The sequence below is a fragment of the Mus pahari genome, chromosome 10, assembly GCF_900095145.1.
Source record: "Mus pahari chromosome 10, PAHARI_EIJ_v1.1, whole genome shotgun sequence".
Classification (NCBI taxonomy): Eukaryota; Metazoa; Chordata; class Mammalia; order Rodentia; family Muridae; genus Mus; species Mus pahari.
Genome location: NC_034599.1, coordinates 22,325,592 through 22,345,197, shown reverse-complemented (window position 1 = coordinate 22,345,197; position 19,606 = coordinate 22,325,592). Strand labels below are relative to the sequence as shown.

General features: G+C 51.2%; 1 protein-coding gene across 8 annotated transcripts in view; it reads right to left on the bottom strand.

Moving 5' to 3' along the window:
- Window positions 1-14,077, bottom strand: part of Igsf9b (immunoglobulin superfamily member 9B) — a 52,218-nt gene extending 38,141 nt beyond the window's left edge. For 6 of the 8 annotated variants that reach the window (XM_029543177.1, XM_029543179.1, XM_029543181.1 and 3 more), the window contains exons 1-3: window positions 13,403-13,626; window positions 3,619-3,816; window positions 1,553-1,699 (exon numbers count right to left, since the gene is read on the bottom strand). In XM_029543177.1, coding sequence (XP_029399037.1) covers window positions 1,553-1,699; window positions 3,619-3,816; window positions 13,403-13,475 — 418 coding nt within the window. In that variant the 5' untranslated portion in view covers window positions 13,476-13,626. Of the gene's footprint in view, window positions 1-1,552; window positions 1,700-3,618; window positions 3,817-13,402; window positions 13,627-13,787 lie in introns of those variants that run through there. The other 2 variants (XM_021207190.2, XM_021207188.2) reach the window with 2 other exon arrangements.
- Between the last annotated feature and the right edge of the window lie 5,529 nt (window positions 14,078-19,606).

The window sequence follows — 19,606 nt, the reverse complement described above, 5'->3', positions numbered from 1 at the left end:
TGGCTTGGTGCTCGATCATGAACGGCCTGAGCAGCAAATCTCCCTTCTGAGTTATGATTTGCTTGGGTTCCCGGTGACAGGAGTTTTCCCTGAGCACACAACAACTGGCTCATGGTCTCTCGAAAGCTGGCTGCTGCTAGAGAAAATCCACACAAGATTTAAGATCTGCCTTCAACAGCAGAACCAATGAGCATGGAGTGGCTGCCCCACCTCGGACCTTGGACCACTGACTTTAAAGTGTCCTGCACTACAGGCCAACGCTCTTGATAAAATAATCTTTCCTGGGGTTGAGAATGTAACTCTGGGATGTGCCTAATCTGCACAGGACCCTGGATTTGATTCCCAAGCTCTGAAAAAAAAAAAAAAAAAAAAAACACATATTTATTTTTTAAGGAAAAACTATGGGCTGAAGAGATAGGTCAGAGGTTAAGAACACTTCCAGAGGTCCTGAGTTCAGTTCCCAGCAACCACATTGTAGCTCATGACCACCTATAATGAGATCTGGTGCCCTCTTCTGATCTGCAGGCACGCAAACATGGAGGCATAATAACACTATACTAAATAAATAAATAAATCTATAAAAGAAAAAAACTAAAATACGCTGTTCTCCCCAGACTCTGGACAGGCTCCCAGACCCAGAGAGTGTATGAGTCTCACCGAACCCTATTGGAAAAGGGAGAGAGAACCATGCCTCAGGATAAAACCATCTCGAGAGCAATTTCTAGGGTAGGAGCAGCAATTCCTTCTTTTGTGGCTACGGCATCTGTAACCCCAGACTTACACTGGATGCTGCACATCTCGGCGTGTACGCGATGTGACTAAAACCTCGCCCTCCATGAAGACCCTCAGACCACTGCCACTGAGGACCCAGGACACCCCAGCCTAGACCAAGCCTGGCACTCACCAAGCTCACTCAGGCCTCCCTGCCCTAGTCAGACACTTGAAAAGTATCTGTGCATAGCACAATCCATTTAACTTGAGCTATAAATAACTGACAGCCATTAAAACCATTCCTCTTCCCAGGATTCTCACATTTTATTAGCTGGTAAACCCTGTTCAAGCAGGAGATGGGCCTGAGTTTACTCCACAGTATTTACCTAGCAGCTGGTGTAGGGCTAGGCAGTTAACAGACCCTTGGTACTTATTACCCAAATAAATGCACTCAACGAGAAACAAAGTGAGCAGCCTAGGGAGATTCATGCTGAGATTCAAGGAACTCCACCAGACGAGAGGCACACCTTGGGCTGGCAGAGTCATCCGAGGCTAGACAATGTCACCGACACTGACCAGTCCAAACCTCCTGGTTCCTAGAAGCAGATTTGCACCTTCCCCAGAGGAGCTCTGATGCGACCCTGCACACAAGGGACCTGCTGCTTTCACATACTCTACTGACCCGTAAATTCCAGGAACGTACTGAAGAGGTGTAAAGGACACACTAACCAAGATTTTATGGGACTAGGGCTTACTGGGGCTTCTCTCAGTAGAGGGGCTTCCTCCGGAGTAGGCCACAGAGGTCATCTTATTTGGCCATTACCAAAAAAGATTTACGTACCGTTAATGGTGAGATGGACCCAGCTGCCGTTGTGGAATGTGTCATACTGCTGGTCCAGCATGAGTACTTTGCACTCGTACCAACCCTGGTCCTCAGAGCGCACCTGCTCCAGCCGCAAAGATGCTTTATCATGAAGACTGGCCCGGCCTGGGAGGACACGGTGGACAAAGCCCAGTGAGCCATCAGACCAATCCATCAGAGAAGATCTATCAGCTCTCTTACTCCCCTGGCCAAAGACCAAGGGGCCCATCATAACCTTCAGAACACACTTTCCGTGGCTGTGTCACCAAACGCAGTCAGCACCCAGCATAAACACAAGGCAAAGACAAACTTCCTTGGTCATGGAGTCACAACCCCACCCCCACCCCCACGTGGCCCTTACACCAGCCTACAAGGGCAGTTTGCTGTGTGTGGCATTGACAACAGTCTGTGCTCCTTCAAAAATGCCCACTCTTTTGGAGATCTAGAGCAAAAGAAAGGCATGATGGGTGCAGAGAGAAGAGAAAGTTATAGAAAAGGATCGAGGGGGTAGCCTAGCAGGACCCAGAATACCCTTGTCTCAGCTGGGTGACAAGGACCTATCTGCCCCAACTTCCTTGTCTGGCTTCCCTGAAGAGGCAGAGTTAAGACAGGCCAGGGCCATATGCTTGGTCCCTCCCACTCCCGCTACCAGTACCAAGATAACATATCCCCCCAGAGACCAGCCTAGAAGGGTCAGGCAAGGAAAGGCTGGTGGTTCTTCATTACCCTTTAGCTCCCTCTGTGATACGGAGGGTATAGCAGAGTCCTGCCCACACTGCAGTAGACAAAGCAATCCAGGGACCCCTCTTGCCTCATCTTCCAGTCTAGCCCACATTCATCCAAACCCAAACCACTTCTTCCTCTGTTTGCCTCCCTGCCTCACACTCAAGCCTTCCTTGTAGGAACTCTGATGCCAGCCAGCCTAAAAGGACTATAGAAGTTAATCTCGGCCAAAGGGAGGGTGAGGGGCATAGACTCAGAAGGAAGGCAAACAGGAAAGAGACTGGCACGGTAATCCAGGTCCTGCAATCCCTGCTACTCACGAGGCTAAGGCAGGACTGTGAGTAAGAGGTGGAGGGGGCAATTTAGGGGGTACCCCAAGTCCTAGAAACTGGGGTGGAACTCAAAAGTGCAGCAATGGCATGGAAAGTGCAAAGCTTTGAGTTCCATCTTCAGTACCAAAGGAAGAGAGCAAGGGAAAGAAGGAGGGAGGAGGGAGGGAGGAGGGAGGAGGGAGGGAGAGAGGGAAAGGAAAAAGAATGCATGCATTCTCAGACTTCGGAAGCCATAGGAAAAGGAAAAGGAAAAGCAAGGTCCTGCCTGTCTCCTGACTTCTTTCAGCTCCAGCACACATTCACACTCAGAGACACACACACATGCACACACCCCGCCCTCTTCACTGGCAGGCTGGCGGGGCAGCAGCAGTGAGTCACAGGGAGACCACGCTGGCAGAATAATTACGGGGCAAGACATAAACGGGGCCAGGGAAAGTGTGTGGGGAGGGGGGAGTGGCATAGGAGGTGAGATCAGATGTCTGCCAGGACCACAGACAGCAAGAAGTGAAGATAGATACCAGGCTCTGCATAGGACACCCCAACCTCAGAGTTAGGAGAGTGGGGGCGTACAGACAGCTGATCCTGCAACCGGAGCTGTCCCATACCCAGGGAAAGGTGGAGGTGTCTGACTCCCTTTCCCACTCTGCCCCTTGCTTCCTCCAAGGGGGCCCTCTTTCTAGCTTCCCCTGGAGTCCTGGCCCTCAGCACATCCGCAGGATGAAGATGCAGGCTTCATGTCTGCCTCTTCGACTTTCTTTCCTATTTATGGTGAAAGCCCACTAGAGGGCAAAGAGAGAAGGGAAAAGGCAAAGCCCGTGAAGCACAGAGATAATAGGCCCAGTCAAGAGAAAGATCAGAAGTGACAGAGAAAGATGAAGAGTGGCCGGGACTTGGTGGATACCACTGAGCCCTGAAAGGGAGGTGTAACACAGCCAAAACCTAGGGGGTGGTGCAGAGGCAGGGGGACAGCTCTCATCGTCCACAGCTTACCTGCATACTCAGGGTCCACATGTGGGGGATAGTAGCCAAACTTGATGAAGATAGGGATGGGGACCCCAAACTTGAACCACTCTACAACATAGGGTGGGGGCTGTCCTGTCACTGGGTGGATTACGTCGCATCGCAGAACCACACCTTCGCCGGCTCGAGCAGTCACAAACTCGGGTTCCTCTCGCAGGCCGTGGGCACCTAGCAAGGACAGCCAAGGTGACACATGAGGAATTGGCCAAAAAAAAAAAAAAAAAAAGTCCTGCTCCTACAGTTTATGCTGATATCCAACCCTCGCCTCCCCACTTCTGGATCTACCCTTTCTCTCCCCAGGACGCCCATCCCTTATGCATAGCTCCCTCTTCCCTGCTTCATGCACAGCATAAGAAGAGAGGAAGAAAGGAGGCGATGTCCCATTTTCTCTAGTCTTGCAAGCAAGACTTCCCATCCCAAGGCCCAAACACCAGCAGGCATGACATGCCTGGCCTGCCTTCCTCGGGTATCCCCTGCACTCCTAAGAAGCTTCAGGAGCTCAGACACAGGGGACGAAGGGCTTTTAGCCCTTGGGATCCTGCCCAGCTGTAGTCCTTATGAACATTCTGCAATCTTTCCGAAGCAGGGCACTTCCCACTGGAGCCTGGGGTGGGCGAAGGCAGAGATCCTGCCTCCTCCTCTGCCCCACCCCCAGCCCAGCCTGGTGTTACAGCTCTAAACAAGAGGGCTCCTCCATACAGGAGCGGGGGAATCCCTAACAAGGAAGGAGGCTGCTTGGCAACACCAGAGGGAAAGCCCCGTGGGCCGGAGCGCCGGTCTCTCCAGCCCCTCCTCCAACCCACTGCGCCAGCCTTGCTGCAGAGGGGAGCAGGAGGCACTGCGGCCCTCCAATCTCCAAGCACTGAATCTATTCCCATCTCCAGGCATTGAATCTATTAGACTCTCACGGTAGCCCCAGACATCACTGTTAAGGGAGGAAGATGGTGGTGACAAAGGAGGGGCGCTGGAGCAACCCCCTACCTTTCACAGAGGACATCAGAATCAGGGAGCTAGAGAGGGCACACCCCTATGGGGAAGAGGGTGAGGGAGGGAGGCTGGCAGGAGAGGCCTCCACCCTATCCAAACTGCAAGCTTGAGGAGCAAGGAGAGAGGCTACCTCTGGGGACACCGTCCACACATCAGAGCAAACAGAACCTGAAGATCATCTCCAGCCGAACACCCTCCTCACATCAGAAAGGGAGAGGGAGATGACAAGGTGACCTTGATCATTCCTCCCTCGGAGAAGGACAGCCTCACCCCTGCCTTCCTTCAACTGCCCATGACACCCCAACCCCAGCTAACTGCACACTTTCCCCTTTACCACCCTCCAAGCCCAGCTCTCCAGGGCAGTACCAAGGACAGCAGCTCCACTGGGCGGCCACAAGCCAGAAGCCTGTTGGGTCCTCCTACCCAAAGTCGCCTGCAGGAGAGCAAGAGAGCTTTGTGGGTCCATCTCTGCTCCTCCTTCACCCCTGACCTTGTGAGCTCATGCCTCTGTCTGCCCTTCCCATCTGTGTGCCTAGCCATGTGTATGTGTGTTTTCCTGATCACTATCTACCTCTGTGTCCTCCGTACCACCTTCTCTCCTTTCTCTAGGTCTTGTTTTCTCTTTCTGACTCCTTCTCTGGGTGTCTGTCTTTGTCTCTTTCTGGCATGTGTGAGTGTGTGGTGTGTGTGTATGTGTTCTCGTTCTCTCTCTCTCTCTCTCTCTCTCTCTCTCTCTCTCTCTCTCTCTCCTGCTTCTTCCTCATGTCTCTCTGTCAAGCCTCCATCTCTTACTCCCACCTATGTGGGTGATTCTGTCTACCTGCCCGCCCCCTCTGTGTGTGTGTGTGTGTGTGTGTGTGTGTGTGTGTGTGTGTTTTGTGAATGAGGCCTGTGGATTTCTGCTGCCCTATGACAGACAATGGGGCTTTGCCTAATTGTCAGAAATGGGGAGCTTTTCTATGTGCATGTGTGTTTCTTGTCTGTACCTCTCCAAGGAGTCGGTGTGTGTCGCCTGTGTCTCCTTTCCCCCCTCCCCTCTCCTCCCTCTTCTCTGCAACTTGCGGAAGGAGGAGGCAGAGAGGGAAGCAAGCCTTTGCAGAAGCCTATTGGCTCTCGGTGACATCACTGTTTTCTAGAGAAAGAGCTAAGATCACTGAGTATTTTTGGAGCAAAGCAGTTGCACTCACCTGCCAGAGGCCCAGGCAGGTTTCCTAGCCTCCCTTCCCCCAACCTGGCTTCGGGCTGTTTGCATCCCAGGCCCTTCAGAAAGGAAGAGAGCCCAGCTGCAGGGAGTGCCTCCCAGCATCCCCCACACCCCATAGGACACATGCAAGGAAGGAAAAAAAAAAAGCCTACTGAATCCAGGCATACAAAGAGCAGAACTGGACCAAAAGGAGTGAATTCCCAGCAGATTCCATGAGCCAAAATAATGGGAATGGGGGTAAGGGTGGAAGGGTGGACAAGTGTGTATGTGCATGTATGTGCACACATGCAAAACTATCTGCAGCACAGCCTGTGCGGAGATTAGGAGACAAACTATAAAAGCCTGGGAAAGCAAACAGGATTTTTTCCTGGGCCAAAGAGGCTCACAAAAGGTAGCTCCTCTGCCCCTAGAGTCTAGGCAGAAGGCAGAGAGCTGGAGAACATAGGGAAGCTCTAATAGTCAACTTCTGCTCTGGACAACCGGCTGCCAAGTCCAAGGCTCTGGAGGGCAATGCCCAGAGGTAGGTCACCTTTGGCATGGGTCCCCACAGTGCCAGCTGCTCATTTGCACCTGCACTGCCTGGTTCTCGCTGCATCTCAATGAGACAGCCTCTTCACACCTTCCTCCCCAGCCCTGGAAGGAAGGCTGCAGGTTCACACTCCTGGCCTCAGCCAGGGACTGGGCCCTGGGTCCCAAGCAGGAAGCACACCCCCAGACAGGAGGACAAGCGCTCTCCCACCAGCATCTCTTCTCAGGGGCATTCCAAACAGAGGCAAGTGACTGACACATGAGACAAAATGAGACAGGTTTCTCCACAAGGAAGATGAGGGGGAAGCCATGGCTCAGCCTCCACACTCAGCACAAGCTCTCCTGGGTTTCTAGATCTGAAAATAGTCATCTTCTCTTTCCCTTCTTACACACCTTACACACACACATACACACACACTGGGTATGTTCCCTCACTCTAGTACCCACAGACACTTCTCTCTAGGCCTCATATTCTCTGAGCCAAAATATGTCTAATAAACATCTCTCCAGAAAAGCTCAATGAGTGGGGGGTCAGGGGGGTCATTAATGAGGGGCTTGAAAAAGGAGAAATTGGGAAATCAAACACAAGGACAAGCAAATCCCCATCCAGGAGTGAAAAAGACTCAGGCCAGGGCATTAGGGGGGAGGGGCACAAATGTATCTCATGCAAACTGGCTGTGCGTCCAACCCAACTAGGGAGTCACTCGGGCAATTCCCATAACAAAAGACATTGAAACTCAAAAAATCCTAGAAGTAAGAATCAGACCAGAGCCTACAGAAGGCGGACAGACATATTAGTCCACAACAGGGCCGCAGAGAACAGCTGGAAGGCAGGGGAAGGAGGAGGGGAAAGACAATGCTTAGAAATATTGACCTCGGATCCCTCCCTTAGACTGGCTTTGGCAGGGGGTAGGCACATCAAAAAGGCTAGGAAACACCCTGAGCCCCACACAGCACTTTTCAAGAGGGCGGAGCGTGGTCTTGTATGTCCAGCAAATCTGAATCCTGAGTGGCTGCCCAGCCCACTTTTAGGGCTAGGCCACCCTGGCAGGAAAGAGAAAACAGGAGGGCAGGTGGATGGAACAGGCAGGCCCCTACAGGTTGGCCGACCTTTTGGAAAGCCCATAGGATACAAATCTCCCATTCTCTGGGCCAGGTGGCACCCGGTGGGTAGCTGAGTCCAAAGCTGCCGGCAGACACCCTGTGTGCACAGAACTACAAAGCATCCAAGGCTTGGCACAGCCACACAAGCTGGAGCCAGGAAAGGGCTGGGAAGGAAGGGTCCTAGGATAAAAAACTACTTCCAAGTACCAGGAAAAGAGGCAAGAGACAGGTGCAGAAACCCTCCCTCCATCCGGGAGACAAGTAGAGCACTAACCAGCCCCACCACACACAGGGTCTGGACCAGGAGTATGATGCTACAGGACCCCAGCGTGGCCCCTGACACAGGCCTGCTATTTCTGTCTTGCAAACGGATTTCCCAAAAGTTACTTAAGTAACAAATAGTGGATCAACAGCCCTTCCAGAAGCCACGTGACCAAAGCCTCTCTTCCCTTATACAGAGTCAGAGCTTCCACTCACAGTCAGCAGAGGTTTTGAGAGTCCAGACTCTGTATCCCAAGGCCACAGATGGATTCTGGATAGGCCCTCCTCCTAGAAGCACTTAGATCAGATGGTGAACATCTGGTGAAGGTCCCTCGACCTGGTCCTGAAAGCCCTGCTGGGCTAAGAGGAGGGGAGACACAGGCTGACTACCAGCCTCCATGGCTCCTCATGGCAGCCTCCTCTTCCTCCTCCTCTGGGCACCAGACTCTCAAACCACAGGCCTGTTGTCTAATAATACCAGCGACAGCCACCGCCACCTCCATCTGCCAGCCTAAAAATAATCCCTGCTGAGTCCAAAAAAAGACCCAGCCCCCAATAGTCCCCCAATGCCTCCTCCTCAGCAGGCCGGGGGACTCCAGAGCTTCCAGGAAGCCAGCAGACTTGGGCTCTCACCACGTGGGAGGCACACACCCAGGGGAGAACCTGAGGACGGCAGAAAGCTGGCTCCTGACAATCCAGCACGGGGTAAGGAGCACACAGGGAGTCTAGCCTGGAGACACCACCAGTCCCCAGGACATGAGGGTGTCCCGTTCTCTGCACACACAGGTTGGGTGGGTTTGAGACCATCTATGGCATCTATCGTCCTTCTACCTAGAAAAACCTCTTACATACTGGGAAAGCCCTACCTTGCCAATCCCCTCCCAGTCTTTCTGCACCCCTCCCAGGAGGCCATGGGATAAAGTTAGGTAGGTTCCAACTTTAGGAACAGCAAGGGACTAGGTGGACTGGGGCTGCACCTCCAACCCCTCTGGCTGGACTGCCTCATCACTGCCGAAAGCATTGGTGGTGCCAATGCTATTAGTGACCTTAATTTGCTGGGCGAGATTATATTTCCAAGAACCCTTTCCCCAGGAGCCACGGGCAGGAAGGAAGTCTGTAACTCAATCTCAGTCCATAGCTCCTCAGCAGAAAAGTGAAGCCATACCCACCCCCTACACCCACAACCTAGCCCTACTACCTGGAAAGAAGCTTGTCCTCACGTAGCCTGTGTGCCCCCACAGGGCATCCTGGTATGTACACCGAAAGGCTAGCCAGTGAGGGCACCATGGGTCAGGCAGGCATAGGAAATGAGCGAGAGGTTACTCCCAGTAGAGCAACAGCATCCCTGCTCCGAATCAGGATGCGAGCCTTGCCTCGCTGCTACAATCTGTGCCCATGAACAAGCTATTTGCCACATCCCCACATCTAGGGTACACTTGACCAGGAAGAAGATAAGGAGGCAGCATAGAAGGCACAAGGCCATGTAGGTCCGAAGGTCAGGCAGGCAGGTCACAGCCCCGACCCCACGGAACTTACGAAACCCTCGAAGAGGCCCCATCACCACTCACCACTCTCCTGGTTACTCATGCAAGAGCGAATATGAAAGCAGGAAGATTTCTAAGAAAAATAGGTCAGCTGCCTCCGGCAGACCAGACCACACCCATGGGCAGTGCCCCTGGGGCAGAAGCCTGACTGCAAGCTGCTCCTCCAACCACAATCCTCTCCCATCTCCCCAGGTACCCAGAGCTTTCTTTACCTACCCTGGACTGTGCCAGGCTGATGGCAACTAATGCCTCCTAGCAAGAGAGGCAGTCGTCTCCCCCACAGGCCAAGCCTCTGCCCTGTTACTTAGGCTTTCAATATTGAACCTCAGGCAGTTCTTCACCCCAGCTCTGGGCTGGAGCCTCCAACTCTAAGAACATCTGGGCTACGAGAACAGGGACGCAGGTGCAGAGCAACGAACAGGGAAGCAAGCAGCTTGCCAAGCAGTCTCGCTGCATCCCAAAGTACTCAAAAGAGGGGCTCCTACCTCAGACTTGTCCATAAATGCTCCTGTCTTGATGTGCTCCATGCAAGTGTGCACAAACACACAAGTGCTTGAAAGTTCATGGCACACATCTAACTAAGTGGAAACACCAGTTACAGGGGCAAGTACTCATACATACGGGGATGTGTGTGTGTGTGTGTGTGTGTGTGTGTGTGTGTGCACATTTAAAAATATGCACACTCACACATGCATATAGGAATATACATAACACATCCTGGGGCACGTATGTATAGGTTCACATGCGCACGCATACACACGCACACTCTTCTAAGAAGCCAAAAGTTCTTACCAGTCACAGCTCATCAAGATCCAAACTTCACACAAACTGCTCAACCCATCCCTGGAAGCAGAGAAAAGGGGGGGGGGTGTCACGCCACTCCAGGGTGGGGGTGGGGAGGGCAGCTGAGAGGCGTCCAGAAGGGAGCTGCTCTCGTGGAGACAGCAATCAGTTAAATCTCCCTGCTTCTGATGCCTTCCTAACTGGGCCTCACCTCCCACCCCCCGCATTTTCAGTGCAAACAGGCAGGGAAACCTAATGAGCACCCAGCAAACCCAGGATGTGCTGGCCAACTCTGAGAGCTGGGGTCTGCCCTGCTGAGGACAGAGAGGAAGCCTAGACCCTGGAAAGTGCCAGACACAGCCAAGAAGGGAGGGGTACCAGCTCTCGACATCTGACCCAGCAACCTTTACTCCTCGAGAAACCAGACCCCAGCTCTCTGTCTCAGATATAAACATGAAACCACCCGAACCTGGGACCTGACAACTCCAGAGACTGGTGTGTCCTGGACCATCGGCCCACTGCTGCCAGCTGACTCTTTCCAGTACTCAGAGCATCATGCCTCCTCCCACACACACCTATTCCAGCTTCTTGCAGGGGGGGCCTCCTACCAGACACACCCCCGCCTCCGTGTAAATGTCCTGAGACACACTCATACCAGCACTCACCACCCGGCACCAAGTCCTTCCCAGCTGAGAGCCTGTCCTGGGCGTTAAACATACCCGTTCCCATCTCCATCGACAGAGGAAGGCTGGGTGGACAAAGCCAGAGAGGACAGAGGGCACTGCTCCAGTCACAAGCAGAATCTGAATCAGATTTCCATTTGCCTGGGCACACAGGAGCCAGGGAGTCAGTCCACCAGCAGGCTCTGCGGAGGTAGCACTGGGAACGAAGAACAGACTTCCCTCCCTTACAGGAGGTTGAATGTCAATTATACCTCGCTCAGGATTTCCACATAGTGTGGAAACTCCTCCAGATTGCCAGGCAGATGTCTGCCATGCAGAGACTACTACATCAATAGCCTTCCTCTCTCTCTCTCTCTCTCTCCCTCTCCCTCTCCCTCTCCCTCTCCCTCTCCCTCTGACACAGGGTTTCTCCATGTAACCATAGCTGTCCTGAAACTCTGTACAACAGAGACCCACCTGCCTCCGCCTTTCTCTTTTCTTTGCCCTACCAACTGGATCACAGATCTCAGTTACTTTCAAGATGCCTGACCAGAATCAAAAGGAAGAGCCCATGCCCACCTCTGTCCCAGACTTGCAAGCTGAGAGTTTGATGAGCCTGATCCTTTCCACCTAAAGCAACTCCTGCTTTGGGCAATTCTAGAAAAAGCATCTCACAGTCCCTGAGGTCGAAGGATTTCTCCAAAGTCACCTCTGCCACTCTCAGAACATCTGGATCCCATAAGGCCTCTCATCAGCACTGGCAACCCTGGCCTCACAGGCAAGCAGGTGCCCTTCCCCCTCTCCAGGCTGGGCTCCGCATCCTTCCTGTAGCATCTGGCAGCCAGCAATACTTCAGCTTTGCAGACCTTGTAAAGGACTTCTAAGCAATTCTGCATGCCCCACCCACACTTCCCTGGGATGCAGGAAAGAGAGGTTTCCACCAGGCAAGGTCAGCCCATGAAGGGGTCTAGCTTCCTCAGAGGCAATCTTCTGAATGTCCCCCAACACACTCCTAACACTCCGCTCCCAGGATAACCCAAAGAGAAGAAGCTGGCTCGACTCGGGAGCTAGGAATCCCAGCCCACAGATACTGGAATACTAACACTGATGTCTGATGAGCACATACTTCACAGGCACTCGGCTACTTCATTACAGAACTGTTCACACACTCCAAGCCTCTACCAATTCCTACACCTAACCCACTTTCCACCGAGGTAAGTGACATTTACAAAAGCTGAGAAATGTGTCCAAGGTCACAGGGTCAGCTAGTGGGACAGCCAGAATTTGAATCTTGTCCATTTATCAGTAAGCCTAGGTCTGTAATTGCCTCATTGAGCCATTTCAGACTAAAAAGAACCTAAGACCAATCAGGTCACCCTTGCTCCCAGACAGAAAAGTAGGAGTTCCAGATAGAAGGACCAATAACCTTCACAACCAACAACCTTCGACATTGGGAAGTTCCTCCTTCGATCTAGCCATTCTGCGAATCTCTGCAATATAAACCCTTTATAATTTCCTTTAGTCTGTGTTTAAATTAAAAACAAAAACAAAACAAAAACAAAGAAACAAACAAACAAAACTGTCCCTATACCTCGCTGAAGTTGGGAGGCTAGTTTAAGAGCCCTCCTTAGTTAGGTGTCTCTTCCATTCGGATGCTAGTCTTTTGTGCTTTCAGGGACAGCCCCACAGCAGAATATACCAAAACCCAGAGGGGAGGAGGAGGAGGTCACTGAAAGACTGCATCGAAAGGGGGAAGGGAGAGGCACGGCAAGATCCACCTTTTTTCCATAAGCTTCTGAGGTCACTCTGTCTCGGTTTTCCCACCTGACAAATGGAAACCTTTATAACCATCCCGGCCATCGTAGTGCTTGTTGGAAAGCTGTCCTTCCCTTCGCCTTCCTCTCTCGTTTCAGAACCCCCTCTCAAGTAGCAGAGGAGATACATTCCAATCCGGAAACTTTCTCAAACCACTCCCCCCCCACACGCCCCGAGGCAAGGTGCAAAGAAGCCGGGGAAGCCCGCGCCTCCAGCAGAGTCCTTCAAAAAGGCTCCCTAATCCGCAGATTCTCGCCACCCAGTCGCCTTCCACCCACAGACCGTTCCTCTCCCGCCGCCATCTCCCTGCTTTGCGAACTTGCCCGCAGCCGGGTCGGTTCCGCGCGCAGAAACCGTGAGCTCAGAGTCCTGGCAGCTTCCAGGCTCGGCTCTGACTTCCATACAAGGGCCGAGACCCGGGTGCCACCCAGAGCTCTGCCACCTCCAAAGCGAAAGCACTCGCGCTCAAGTATGCACCCCGCGCCTTGGCTTCTCCTAGCTTTTTCTTGGGCTCAGACCCGAGAAGGCAGAAATAAAAATCCCACTTGACTCTGAGACGCATCGGGGCAGATCCCTCCCTCACGGCCCTCGCCCCGAGGCCGCTGGGCCGGGCAGCCTGGAGCGCGGCGACGGCGCCTCCCCGGGAACTTTTGCCTGGCCGGGGCCCAGATGCAGCCAAGGTGGGCGCGGGCGGCCGACAGAACCAAGAAGAGCAGACGCTGCTCGGAGCCTCTAGGTCAATTCTGCTTGTCACCTGCCAAGGGGATCCGACCTCCGCGGCCAAGAAGTATGGAAAGGAAGGGCGCGGAGCGGAGAACCGGGTCCCTTAGAGGTGGCTGCGGGGACTCCCAAGCTCTTAATCGCACCTCCCTTCCAGGGCTCCTCCATCCAGCGGTGCTTTGCAGGGCTGGGACGCGCGGAATCCTGTCTAAAGACCATCAAAGTCCCCAGCAGCCAGAGTTAGAGCACCAGGGGTTCCCCAAAGCTCAGATTCGACGTGTGGTTGTGGACCAAGGGGCCTAAGGAAGACCAAGTCCACTTAGATTCCAAGGCGTTCGCAGCCCAAGGGCTCCCGCACCTTCCCGCCGAGTTCCTCCCACCCGCAGTTCCCCAGCCCTCGCCCGAGCCAGTGCTCGGAGGTGCGCCTGGCCAGAGCCGGAGCCTCGCCCCCGGGATTCGGGAGCCAGAGCCAGGAGCAAAGGTCTGAGAACGCCAGGGGGGTTAGAGGAGGGATGCTGCACTTCAACTCACCTTGAGCCACAAGACCTCGGGTGCTGATCACACTTGCTATCAAAGTGGCCACATACCAAATCATAGTACTACCGCGCGCCAGCCAAGAGCCTCATCCTATCGCAAAGTGCTCCTGCGTCTGCACACTTCTCGTGCCTCAGCGCCCGCTTCTCGCCCGCCTACGCCCCTTGCCGGTGCTCCTGTAACCCGGGCGGCCCGCTCTCCATCCCTCCCTGACTCCGCTCGTCTCGGCGCGCGCAGCCTCCCGGGCCCCGGCGCAGCGGCACCTGCACTGCCAACCGAGGCAGAGCGCAGCCAGGTCCACGGTGAAGCCTAGCTGGGGCTGTCCTGGTGGCCCGCCCCTGCTGGCTGCTTATTGGACAGTGCTCACGAGTCTAGGCACTGATTGGCTGAACTCTTAGTCCGTCCCCGCGCGAAGGAGGCGAGCCCATTTCAAGGTGCGTTGAAGTGTAGCGAGCACAGAGCCGCAGAATCATGCGCATTGCCTGGGAAAAGGCGTTGTAACGTCTTTGCTCTATTCTGTTCTCAGCTCAGACTGCATAGCAAGTTTCTGATTAAATAAATGATAGCTTCCGTACTGGCTAATGGGACCCTAAGAATCTCAATAACCCTTGACAGGTCCGAGGGGGATGGAGCCCCCGCCCACCTTGAGAATCCAACATCCGGTTTCTATCAAGAAAAAAAAAAAAAAAAAAAAAAAAACAGCAGTTCCCGGGAGGACCACGCTGATACAGGAATAGGGAAACCCAAGCATCCTGGGGAAACTAGGGAACGTCCTTTTCTGGAGAACGGTTCAAAGAGACCACGTGATACCTCCCCACCCCACCCCCCACTCCTTGCACACTCTTCTCTCAGAACACACTACCTCCACCAAACGTTATATTAAGTTAGGCTCCATCCAGCCCAAAGCCAGGAGGATGACTAAAATGACCTCTAAAAGTCGCTAAATTTGGAATGAGTCATTGGCTCAGCTGCGGCGAGTCACAGACCCCTCTGGAACACATGTGCACACGTACTGCCACCCCCATTGCTGGTCATCGTTGCTCATGATTACTAAAGCAATTAAACTCCCCCCCCCCTAAATAAATGCTGCCTCTCCTGCACACAAATGCTGCTTCCTCTCCTACCTTACTGAGAGCCCAGCCCCATACCAGCAGCATAAAGTCAAGGTGGCTTTTGTGAGCGATCAGGGTGTGGGGTGGAGAACCAAGGAAAAGGGAAAGGTCCTTCTCATTCCTGCAGAAGATAACAAATAAAGAAGCTGGAAGAGCTTCCTATATCCCAGGCTCCCTACTCCAGCATCTCTTCATCTCCTCCCCCAATACAATTGTGTTTACACAAGGAATAAATGGGCATCATGAAACCCTCTACAACCTTCTCACATCGGCGTTCTGAGATGTTTATTCTTTCAAGCTTCAGAAGCAGTGCTGAGAGACACAGCTCCCTAGGAGGGGCTGTTGGCCAGGGAAGAAATAGAGGGGCAATGAAGGCAATCTCTCAATAAGCACAGAGCATGAAGTTCCCCACAGACCAACAGCTTGCTGCTGGAAAAGCCAATGTATGCTCATGGACCCATGCATCTCACATAGACAAAGTGGCCTTGAGTGATGGAGAGCCGTTCTTTTTGGAGAACTCCACTCTCATTGCCATCCAGGAGATGAAAAGCTGAGGCTCCTACACAGAGAAGCAAGCACACTGATGATTTTGTATCATCTGAATAGAATCTGGAGAACTGCACTTCTGAACACCTCCTGCTTGCCCACTCTCTCTGCTCATGCGAACACACTCATGATTTATCACTCTGTGGATGTATTCCCATGGGTCACTGCTTTAGGTTCTTTCTGAGCTGACATTTCTTTCCTGGGGCTTTGGTGAAAGCTGAATGTTCTAGATCTCATTGTTGCACCAATTCCCAGGCAACATGCACCAATTCTACCTCCAACACACACATATGCATGTCTCCCCATAAACAGGTTTGCACACATCTACATACGCCCATACATACTTCCTCTGGGTCCTAGGTCTATCAAGACTTATTTGAATCCATTTGCAGAATGGGTGATGAGGCTAGGATATGGTTTAATTTTGACCTCGGAAACATTCATGTTGTTGGAAACTTGATCCCCAAGGTGGCAGTATTGGGAGAATGGAACCTTCAAGAGGTAAGTCCTAGGGGCTGGAGAGACACTTGACAGTTAAGAACGTTCACAACTCTTGCAGAGTTTGGTTTCCAACATCCTTATAAGGTAACTCTCCACGACCTGTATCTACAGCTTTAAAGGATCTAACACCCCTTTACAGGCACTGCACTCATGTGCACACACACACAAACACATATAGACATAGTTTAATATAAAGACATGAGTTTGGGGCTAGAGATATGGGGGGTTAAGAGCACTGGCTGCTCTTCCAGAGGTCATGAGTTCAATTCCCAGCAACCATATAGTGACTCACAACCATCCATAATTGGATCCAATGCCTTCTTCTGGTGTGTCAGCAACACTGTGCTCATATACATTTTAAAACACACACACACACACACACACACACACACAAATCATGAGTTCTACTGAGAAGTCCTTAAGCCACTGGAAGCCATGCCACTGCAAGGTAATTCTCCTGTGGTCTCCCTGGTAGTTCTTATAAGAAGGCTGTCATGAGCAGAGATGGACTTGGTGGCCTAGGTCAATTATCCCAGCATTTGGAAGGTCAGGAGTACAAGATTATCCTCAGCTACACACAAAACTACAGGTCACCCTGAGCTACAAGAGACCCTAATCTCATAAAAGAAAAGAAAAAACAAAGGTGTGGGGGGAGTGCTGTTATGAAAGGAGAAAGGCTGGCCCCTCCTCCTCTCTACCTGCTACCTGGCTTGAAATCCAGCCACTTGCCATCACATGCTAATGCTATTGCCATCTTCCTTCTGTCTTGGGGCTTTGAAGAGAAATAAACCAGGGCAGGTACCACAGCCGTGAGCATGCAGAATTGTGTGTTAAGAGCGTGCAGAATTGTGTGCTAAGTAAATCTTTCTTTTCTTCTTGAGTCTACCCCCTTGAATATTTCATGATAACAAAACAAACAAACAAAACAAAACAACAAAAACAAAACAAGACAAAAAAAAAAAGCCTGGTTAATACAACTGTATGACTCTGGGATTCATCCCCTTCCACAAGCTCATATCAGCCATTTGACACCTGTGGAATTATGTTCTTTGTCTTCTGAGGCTGGGACATAGGCAATATTGAGTCCCTAGTCTAGCCTCAATCCTTGAATCCTTGAGGTGGAAGACACGCATCTGTTTAACATGTATGGAGCATCTACTTTGAGAAACTTTCTTCCCAGAGGTTGAGGAAAAGATAAAGCAGCTCCCACCATCCACCCCTGCCATCTTTGCTTGGCCACCCAACTTGTCTTCAGGAGGATGGTAGCTTCTGCTAGGAAGTTAAAACCGTATATCAGATCAGAACTTAAAAGAATAAACTGGACTAGAGAGATGTTCAAAGGAAACTAAAAAGGATGTATCCCATCTGGAGAACTCAACTGGAAATACAGGACACAAGAGTGAAGACAGAGAGAAAAAAGAAGGAAATTCAATTGAAGAGGGAAAAATTAGCATCATGACCATTATCATACGACATGTGCCGGTTCGTTGCAGATCAGCTCAAGAGACACGTGTGTTGCAGCAACTGGCAGAGAGGAACGAGGCCAGTCAGATCTTTTCCTCTTGACATATGGCCAGGCGTTTGTCTCAGAACAAATGGCAACCCCTCCGTCCCTAGCAGAGACACAGAGCTAAATACTCAGAGGGCACATGGGCCCCTTCCAAGAGGCATATGAAAGAGGAACACAAACCAATCCCCCTGGTTCACTGTGGATACCCCTAATGAATATCGATATCTGACACTATACACATTGGGTGTCAGACTATCTGGCATCTTTTAGTTTCATCAAAAGCTTCACTTTTGGAAACACATAATTCTCCTCTTATCAGTAATTCCAAGAAAAAGAAGAAGAAAAAAAAAAAAAAAAAAAAAAAAACCACTCGCTACTTACTCTTCCACGGCCAGAAGCCCTCAGAGGACACATGGAAAAGGTAGCCACTGGCAACCAAGGTTTCTCTTACACCCACTGAGCAATCAAACTGCAAACAGCAGCTTGTGTTTACCCTCTTCAGGGCTCTTGGTAGGATTTGGGGTAGGATGATGGCTGGAGCATCTCCTTACAAGGAAAAAGAGAGGCTGTAAACCAAAAGAATTTATTCAAAATAAGTTTGAAAGTGTTTGGTGTTTATACAGTTTGAAAACTGTTCTAATTATCTTGCCATATTTAAAAAAAAAAAATTCCAAAATGATACAGTGTCTTAAAATAACAAGAGTCACTTATATGAGCAGTGCTTGGTGGGAATACCAAACATCAGCTCCAAAGACGCATGGACAGTCTGCTTTCAAGATGGCTCACACACCTGGCTCTTAGCTGGTTGTTAGCCAGGCTTGTTGGTAAAGTTTCCTGTCTCATCATACAGATTTCTCTATTGACTAGCCTGGGCTTCCTCACAGCTTGGTGGCTGGGTTTCAAGGGCCAGTGTCCCAACAGAACCAAGTAAAAATACCCTTTGCATCCACCTGTCCTGGATAACACAGCTTCATGTCCACAGGTGTGGACTACCTATCCAGCTAAAAAGGAAACCATGCAGATCCTCGCCTCTCCGTGTAATAACGTCTGCTCCACACTCTGAGATGAGCTTGTGGAATGGAGGTAGCGTTGCAGCCATTTTGGGAATGGTACAATTTGCTGTGAAAACAGTCTTCAAAATAAAATCAGAAAGAAAGAAAAAAAAAAGAACTCTAGAAAAAAAATACTCTTTGGAAAAATTATATTATGGAAATTGTCTCATGCAATTATGGAAGCTGAGAAGTCTAACAATATGCTGCCTAAAAGCTGGAGAATCAGAGAGGCTGGTGGCGTGATTCAGTGTGACTCTAAAAGCAGGTGTGAGTTATGGACTCTGAAGCCAGGGGAGCCTCAGATTCCTGTGCTGAAGGGCAGAAAGTAATCCCGGTCGAGAAAAAGGCAACTCACTCTTGTTCTTCAGTCTTGCTCTCAGCAGGTTTTGTGACGTCCATTCGCAGTGGTGCAGGCAAACACTCACTCAGCCTACAGCCCCAGCCCTAATTTCTTAGGGAAATACCCCCCCCCCAAGACACTTTACCAGCTCTCTGAGTCCCCTTTAGCCCAACAGTTCTCAACCTGTGGGCCATGACCACTTTGGGGATTGTATATCAGGTAGCCCACATATCAGACATTTACATTACGATTCATAGCAGTAGCTACATTAATCATGAAGCTACAATGAAATAAGTTTATGGTTGGGGGCCACCACAACATGAGGAACTATAGTAATGGGTTGCAGTGTTTCGAAGGTTGAGAACCACTGCTTTAGCCCAATAGAGCTGATGCCTAAGAGTTTGGCATACAATATCTGGGTCTAAGAATGCTCTCATTTTAATTCAAACTGCTACAATGTTTCTTAGTCCCAAGGACTTACCCTTGACACTTGCAAAAAAACTTGCCTGTTTGAGAAGCCAAAGGTGCTTCCTTGTTTTTTCGAAATACAACAGAGAGAATGATTTAGAAGACTTGGTACCAAAGCCTGGTGGAGCATGCCTGTAATTCTAGCATTTGGGAGGCAGAGATAGGTAGATTTCTGTCTGTTGGGAGCCAATCAGGGCTATACAGTAACACCTTGTCTGTCTCAGGAAGAAGAAGAGAGAGAGAAGCCAGGCTGTGGTGGCACATGCCTTTAATCCTAGCACTTGGGA